The sequence below is a fragment of the Barbus barbus genome, assembly GCF_936440315.1.
Source record: "Barbus barbus genome assembly, chromosome: 45".
Lineage (NCBI taxonomy): Eukaryota > Metazoa > Chordata > Actinopteri > Cypriniformes > Cyprinidae > Barbus > Barbus barbus.
The window spans coordinates 23450866-23459293 of record NC_136723.1 but is presented as its reverse complement, the minus strand read 5'-3'; the positions used below and the strand labels follow the sequence as shown (position 1 = coordinate 23459293).

The window sequence follows — 8428 nt, the reverse complement described above, 5'->3', positions numbered from 1 at the left end:
TTGGCAAAAACAAGTGTTTCTGAGTGCTTCTCTATAGAAGTATAAACCCATGACTTTTAAGGCTAATGAAAAAATTCATGAAATTAAATTAGAGTTTGATGCAATCCACTACCTGAACATTGCTTTATAGAGAATAAGAGACAGTTGATGGAGGCCGATGCCAGATATCTTGTCAGAGCACGCAGCATACCTCGATAATATTGAACCCAACAGATTTCATTTTCTCCCCAGTGAACAGAACCTTTGAGAGCACTGCTGAAACTTGCCAGGGTGCTCTTATTGTTGTCTGAACAGCCTAATATTAGTAGTAATGGTTTTAGAAATAGTGCCTGTCTGAAGTACGGCACAGTTGCAGTTTGTCTCTGGACAGGGAGCAAGGATGAAAAACCTTGATTTAACACAGTCAAAGCATTTATCTCATTGCAGTGCTCAGATAATTTTGCTCAATCTGAGGGGCGTGACGGGGTTTCATCTTTTAAGATATGGAAGGTAACAAATGGATATTACTGCTTCAGGCTGACAAAGATGTGAACACTCAGACACAGTATCTGGATGTAGAGACTACAGCACTGCTGCTAAGACAGCTACTGCCTCAGATATTCCCACACAGCCTTGAACATTTCATTTGTCTTCTCTACATTTCCTCAGACCCTTTCACATTGAGACGAATGACCATAATATCTATCCATTTGTCTCAGCTTTGTGCTATCAGCTTCTTTCTCTAACCTGAGTAATGACTGGTTTTTCATTTAAGTGGGAAGTTTAACCTTTTTTTTTTTTTTCTTGGCTACATCACCAAAAATAAAAGACATTTCAGAGGCTTGCAAAGTTATTTTGTTAAGTTTGGAATTCATTCTTCCTTTAAAAAATATATTACATCAGAATATGGTAATTGTATCTGATCATTTTTATTGAGCGAAGCAGAGAGGCAAACAAGAGCCATTTCAAATTTACATTTGCAGAACATAATCAAGCAATGCCAGGCTTCACAGTACACAGTAATATTTCCTCCATTTCAGTCTAATATGAACCGTGTAAGGCTATAAATTTCAAACTCTTACACCCTCAAGTATTTTATACAGACAAGCAATAGCTTCAGTTTATGCACAAGTCTTTTACATGAACAAATTACATACATCATATGTCCATAAATCAGAATAATTTGAATGCTGAGTGTAATATATGCAGCTCTGTGGTACTTTAAAAACTTTATTGTTTCTGGCTCAGCCAAAAGTTGATTTTGTGCTCACTAATGTTTCTGGTGACTGTATTACATTTACATTTATTCATTTAGCTGACGCTTTTATCCAAAGCGACTTACAATTGCTATATATGTCAGAGGTCGCACGCCTCTGGAGCAACTAGGGGTTAAGTGTCTTGCTCAGGGACACATTGGTGTCTCACAGTGGATTCGAACCCGGGTCTCTCACACCAAAGGCATGTGTCTTATCCACTGCGCCATCACCACACCAGATACTTCAACCAGAGTATTAGTACTCTGGTTGAAAATCCCATGAAATCATTTTAACATACAAATTTCTGTCCATTGATGATGTACTTAATATTGTAACAGGAAGTTGGAATGAGACAAACAGCATCTTTTAGACTTTAGGTTATGTCTTTTAAACCATGATTTTTGCTTACAATTGCAAAAGTTGGTGACTGGTGATATTAGATAGTGAGGACGTTCTCATTTTAGACAGCATTTGGTTGGACAAAGAAACTGTCTATGTCCTTGTTGACCCGTGTTTAAAAATCCAGCATATGCTGGTTAGAGTATGGCTGCTGGTCATGAGCTGGTCCTGAGCTTGTCCTGAGCAGGAGGATGTTTAAACCAGTTTATGACCAGTTTAAACCAGCTCAAACCAGCAGCCATGCTTCAAAACATACCTGACCTGCATATGCTGTTTTTTCAACAGGGACAACATGAATTAAAAAATTTGGCCCAGAAAGAAAGACTGTAGATTTTAAATGTGTCTGCTAAAAATAAAATCAACTTAATTTTTAGAGCATACTATCTTCTAGATCTCAAATTGAACAGAAATGGACCCATTCAATCTCATATATGTCCTCATATGATGCATAACCTTAATATTATGGTCCCAAAAATGTGTTTATGATAAAATATCTGGCCTTCAAAAATCTGGTTGGGACAATGAATACAACACAAATCAAATTGGATAAAAGCGAACATCCAGCTGGTGATTTGCCGCACTATGTAGAAGCAAGTCTAACCAGTACTATGTTTCTGTCTGTTTTAGCATGTGTCCATGAAGAGGGCTGAGATATCACAATAGTGGAGATGCTAGTGCATGCAGCTGCACAGCAGTTCAAAAGGTGCAACATCGCTGCTCTTTTGTTCCTCTACAAGCATCAAAGCAGCTCTCACACCTGCCCAACAAAGCAAGAGCCTCTACAATTTGGGCTGAAAAGGCATGTAAAGCAAGCACAAGCCACGCCAAACAACATCATCATATTATACACCGATGTACAACAACCACTTTGCAAGAAAATGGACCTCACATAGAACTAGAACTTACTGGAATCTAGATTTTAATAATGCTGAAAAAGATCTGTAGTTGTCGCTGGAATTTCTGTACAAGCTGTATAGCTAGACATATCAAAATATACATTATGCCCATATATTTACAATACACAACCTCTATGAATATCAATGTCTCAATGTCTGTTTATACGCTTTCTTTTTTATCAAGATAAAACAATCGGTGGCCACAAAAAAAAAGCTAGGTTTTCATTTACATAACACTGTTATTGACAGATACAAAAAAATTATAGACTTAAAATATAAAAATAAATATAACCACATTAAAATGTATTTAACATGGTCTTCTTTGTAAAGGCAGTATAGCTGCAACTGATACTCAGCAGCATGCTAATAATAAACTCCGGATTTAACAGAGAATTATGGCGATATAAATGGAAGTAGCTATGTTAGTTCAAAGTCCATTTTTCTGTCTCTCGCTGCGCTATATTTATCATGACCCTCTGCTTTCCAGACAAATCCTTTACATTGTCGCCTTCGTAGTCCAGTAATATGCAACAACAGGTGCAGATCCTTCCACGTCGTCACGTTGGATACCGTATCATTAACAACCAGCAGTAATGACAGACAGATCGTTGCCAAGGGGATCAGCTGGTCAAGTTTTCCTAAACAAACCCATGGGTCCTGGAGCAAATGCTGATTGGGTTGAACACTTACAGGTATGATTTCTAGTTGGCTCCTCGAGTAGTAAAATTTTGCTAAACACAAAGACAGTATTAATGCTCCACAGTCTTTAGATGTTATGTTGACCAATATACTATGACGTTTTCACATATTAGCCTTTCATCCCTAAAAAAACCTAAAAACCTGTTTTGGTTTGTTGTATCTCACGTTACGACCTTAAGTGGAACATGTATCATTTGCCCTTCTCCTTACTATTTTAACACTGAAAGTATTTCCTACATTCCTTTTTAAGCTAAATTGTTGCTAGAATAGAAGCTGGATGACTCTGATACAGTCTTGGAGGCGCTTTGTGAAGAACCATTAGATGTGAGATCTATGGAACATCGATTTGTATTCTCCTGAAGGTCCCCCTCGATTACCGGCATCACTGTGGATACTGTGGTCTCCATTCGGCTGGCGTGGTAAATGCTGGCCTGCGTCTGAAGATAGCGAGTTGACTTGAGCTCCAGACCTTCATATGAGCCTTGAGGGACACAAGGACACCAGGAGAATGCCTGCTGGAATCCAGCTCGAAACCTGCACAGAGTATTGCATGACAAGTTTCAGGCCCCTAAACCTGAAATGTTTGACTCTAAACTTAACTCTTACCTGTCATTGAGAAGACAGTAGATGATGGGATTGTACATGGTGGAGCTCATGGCAAGCCACATAATTCCTAAGTACACCTGCTGGATGTACCGTTCCTCAAACAAGTGGGGAAGGAACTGGTGCAGCAGGAAGTAGACATGGTAGGGCAGCCAGCAGATGGCAAAGGTGCACACAACGACAATCATCATCTTCACCACCTACAGAAGTTAAAGGGATAGTTCACCCCAAAATGAAAATTCTGTCATTAATTACTCACCATTAATGTCGTTCCAAACCCGCATGACCTTTGTTTATCTTTGGAACACAAAAGATGCAGTGCATGTGTTGTGGTATCGCAAAAATGCGGCTGAACCTCTGATGTTACATGGACTGCTTTACCAATGTCCTTACTACGTTTCTGGGTCTGGGAACATTTTAGTTGCATTGCTGTCTATGGAGGGTCAGAAAGCTCTCGGAGTGCATCAAAAATATCTGAATTTGTGTTCCAAAGATAAAGGTCATGCGGGTTTGGAACGGCATTAAGGTGAGTAATTAATGACAGAATTTTCATTTTGGGTGCCACTACTATGGATTTTTGAAAATTACCTTTCATGCAGTGAGTAACACAGCTCTAAGTGAATGAAAATATCCTGCAAAGTTTTAAATCTGAAAGTGCACAGTGCATAAAGAAAAAAACTTTATTTTTGCATTGGTTTGAATGAAAATTTAAATTCATTCTTTGCCACTAGGTGCCACTTTTGGAGTGTTAAAAAATAGCTGTTTCCCCGGTAATGGCTGCACACAAAGCAGCACTGCACTCACAAATGCTGCTTTAAATGAAATCGGACCAATCACTGCAGATTAGCGTCATGCAAAGGAGTAGTTTAGAAAAATGAATCACTGAACGAATCGTTTGGGAGTCGTTGAGCAAAAAAGGTAAAAACAAATGCTTATTATAAGCAAATTAAAGTGTTTTTTGACCTATCAACCTGTTGTTGGGGACTCCCAAAACCAAAATATGAGCCTTTCATTACCCATAATAGGGGTACTTTAAGTTATGTTCTGAACATGAATGAAGGTCTTAGGGGTTTGGAATGACATTAGGGTGAGTAATGAATGACAGAATTTTCATTTTGGGGTGAACTAACACTTTAAAGTAGAAGGAGCTGAAGTAAGTTAAAAACCTGGATTAGTTGCTTACCAAGTGACCTAAAGCAAACAATAGTCATGTCCCTACATGGTTTTGTTGAAAAGACCAGCAAACATGGTCAACTTCAGCAGATAAATGTTGCTAGGTTACTATCCATCCAAGCTGGTCTTTTCAGCAAAGCAACTGACATTTAAGCTTTTGTGTGAGTCGCTCTATAGTTGATAACCTTCCGTTTGGCGGTTAGCTGCTCTCGATAGCGGTCTGAAGAGTCCCCAGGAATCTCACTAGCCCAGAGAGTACATCCCACCACCAGGTAAGCACAACCCATGATGAGCAAAGGCAGAAAGTAGATAAGCACAACCACACAGACGTAATACCTGTGAGAGAGGAAAAGACAGAAAACAGCCAGATGGGGAATTGGAATTGGAGGCAGCCAACTAACAAGAACAAGACAAGAAGCCCAAGATGAAAATAGACCAAAGTTGTTGAGAAATATTTTTCAGCGCACATTTTTACACAAAAGGATGCCACACACCAACACCTCAGAGTCCCAAGTGTTTTCTCACATTAGCTGCCACTTAAAAATAACCGCTGGAAAACTTTTGAATCGTGAACTGTGAATGCTCGCAGGATTCGGGCGCTGTGACAGTGCCTCTCTTTTCTTTTGGAGCGCCATACAATTCAACATGCTAATTAGCTCGAGGCTCATCTAGAAAGACACTCGCCTCACTAGAGAGGTATGTAAATAACCATATGCCATCGGCACCTGTCACCTATGCAGGAGACTGGAAGGATATTGGAGAATCGAATTGGAGTTGGTAGGAATTAGAGCGCTGACCATGTGTGAAGACCTATCAAAACTCATTCAGTAGCTGATAAATATGTGAGTAAGATGCAGGATGGGTTGTAGTGCTATTTAGCCACAGTTTAAATATTCATATCATAAATTAGACCATGCCACACACTTGGTACCAGTCCTACCAAAATACAATTGAGAGTGCTCCCTAATGTTGTTTTAAATTGCATTTTCAGATTTTTCATTGTTATGTTATTGGTGTTTTGCTAAAATAGGCAGTGCTGCCTTTCAGGAGGAGATAGACCACACTGTACAAACTTCAAAGTTTGTTGCCTTTGCTCAAGGTGCCAGAATGGAAAGAAAAGAGGAGGCGAATATGCATTTTTGGGCAATTTAGAGCTCCAAGAGGGATTTGAATTATCATTGTCTTTTTCATATTATTATTGAAATGGCAGAAGTATTCCTTTCAGGTGTTTTGAAGTGCCACTCAAGCTTTGAGTTTGACTGTAGTTCATGTCCAGTTTCCAGTGTATTTCGACATTTTCAAATGTCGAATTCAGATAGGCTGTCCAACAAATATGCATTTTAGGTACAAAGTTTATCTTGCCACATGTGACACTTTTGTTTTTTTCATTTTACAGATACATAACTACTGACTTTGACAGAGCAGACTTACGTCTTTTGAAAATCCCACACGCTGTACTCTGGCCAGTTGATGTAGCACACAACACGTTCTGGCAGCTGAGCGGTGCTGGAAAAATAGTACTGGGGGAAAGCCAAGAGCAGCGCAAGAGCCCAGATCACCCCCATCACCAGCTTGGTCTCAGCGGACGACAGGCGCTGCTGGAGTGGGTGGATGATAGCCATGTACCTGCAGGGGGAGTTTAACAAAGGCAATGACCTGCTATTTATGCAAACTCAAAGGAGCCTCTTCCGCTTGAATTGCCCCTAAATTATTTGCCTAGTCCTGCTGATTTGATTTGAGGAGTGAGTGAGATGACTAGTTGAGCTTGTCTTTTTAGTGGGCTGGGTTTTTCATGCAACCAAGGGTTCTCTCAGATGGAATAGAAAGGATGCGGATTTGTTCTTTGTTTTGAGTTTTAACAGTTTTCCTACACAGGTATGAATTGCACCAATTCCATTCTCCCAAAAAGTGGGCGTATTATTACAGTAATGGTATCAGAATCCAATACTGATTAGTGGCATTATTCATGCCCCAACAGAGATGTCATTTTTAGCATCCGTCTGTTGCATGCACACGCAGCAGAGATAAAGGAGCGTGTTTTATACCCAGTTAGGATTACAAAATTTTTACAGTGGAACAGCGTTGGGTAAATTACTCTAAAAAGCAATTAATTAGCTACTAATTAGATCTTCAGCAGTATAATTGGATTACTGTACTTATTACTCTCTCTAAAAATGACTGCATTACTTATTAATTACTTTATAAATTCTACATCTGCCTTGACCAGTTGAACAATGCACAGATAGACATGAAACTGCTCTTTAATTATTTCAAATAAATAATATAAAATTCCAGAAATCATTCCTGGACTGACCAAAGTATTTAAAGGTTATATTAAAAACATTCATTTTAACATTACATGCAAAATGTTCATGTTAAATTCACTACTGTTTTATATAGAATTGTTATAGTATATACTATTAGGAATAGCTATATTATTAGAAGTAACTTGCATTCTTTGGTACTGCATTACACTCAACACTGCTGTGGTAGGACCATGCTTGTAAAGTGCTGGTAATACAGTGTTGTTCGATATATACCTTGGATATTAATTGACTATGATATTTACAATGACCACCAAGGTCCTTCAAAGAATACCATAGTGCATGTACCGAAAAACACAAATAGCTCACCTGTCCAGGGCTATTGCTGTCATGGAGTAAATACTAGCGAAGACAGCTGCTATTGGAAAGAAGTTGTGAAATCTGCAGTAAACAAGTCCGAAGTACCACTCGTTGTGCACTGCATACACAAAGTTAATAACGGTATTGAAAGCCGACATGGAAGCCTCTGCGAACGCAAGATTGACTAGAAAATAGTTGGTCACAGTTCTCATGCGCTTATGCGCTAAAATGATCCAGATGACCGTGATATTTCCAACAACTGACACCAGAACTATACAGCAGTACGCGATGGCCCACAGAACTATCTGCCACACCGGCTGAACGAACTGGTTCGAGGACACATCCGTGTCATTGACCAGTAAACCTCTGGTCCCATTGCTGCTTGAGTTTTGCGAAGTGATGTATAGAGGATCCATGATCAATAAGTATTCAGAGGTAAAATCATTTCAGCAAAGAAGCGAAAAAGTTTTTGTTGTTTTAAGATTGGGTTGGAAAAAATAGGTCCAAACGAGCAAATGAAATGTCAGTGCTCTTGTCCCAGTGTCTTCAGAACATGCTGTAGGCTAAATCGCGAGCGCGTACTCGGCGCGCCTCACCAAACGCGCTCCTGTGGCTCGCGTGTCCGCGCAGCGTCGAACCAGAACACCGCGCGCTGCACCTTTCCAATCAGGCACCAGTGAACACGCGCATCCTCCTTACTGTCACTTTTCACTGTTTGAATTTCAGACTTGTTTTGAGAACAAAAAGCCGAAAAAAAATAAAAACTGCAGACTTCAGTTCGAGTAATTTGTTAGGTCCA

General features: G+C 39.6%; 1 protein-coding gene across 2 annotated transcripts; it reads right to left on the bottom strand.

Moving 5' to 3' along the window:
- Positions 1-943: 943 nt before the first annotated feature.
- Positions 944-8206, bottom strand: LOC306864407 (substance-P receptor-like). 2 transcript variants are annotated; one of them, XM_079408417.1, is made up of 5 exons: positions 7639-8206; positions 6437-6631; positions 5191-5401; positions 3836-4032; positions 944-3763 (listed from the first exon to the last, which is right to left on the bottom strand). In XM_079408417.1, the coding sequence occupies exons 1-5, from the start codon at positions 8043-8045 to the stop codon at positions 3475-3477; spliced, it is 1299 nt and encodes a 432-aa protein (XP_079264543.1). In that variant the 5' UTR covers positions 8046-8206; the 3' UTR covers positions 944-3474. The 2 variants fall into 2 exon arrangements, with proteins under 2 accessions (XP_079264543.1, XP_079264544.1); XM_079408418.1 differs by having other exon boundaries at positions 5191-5341.
- Between the last annotated feature and the right edge of the window lie 222 nt (positions 8207-8428).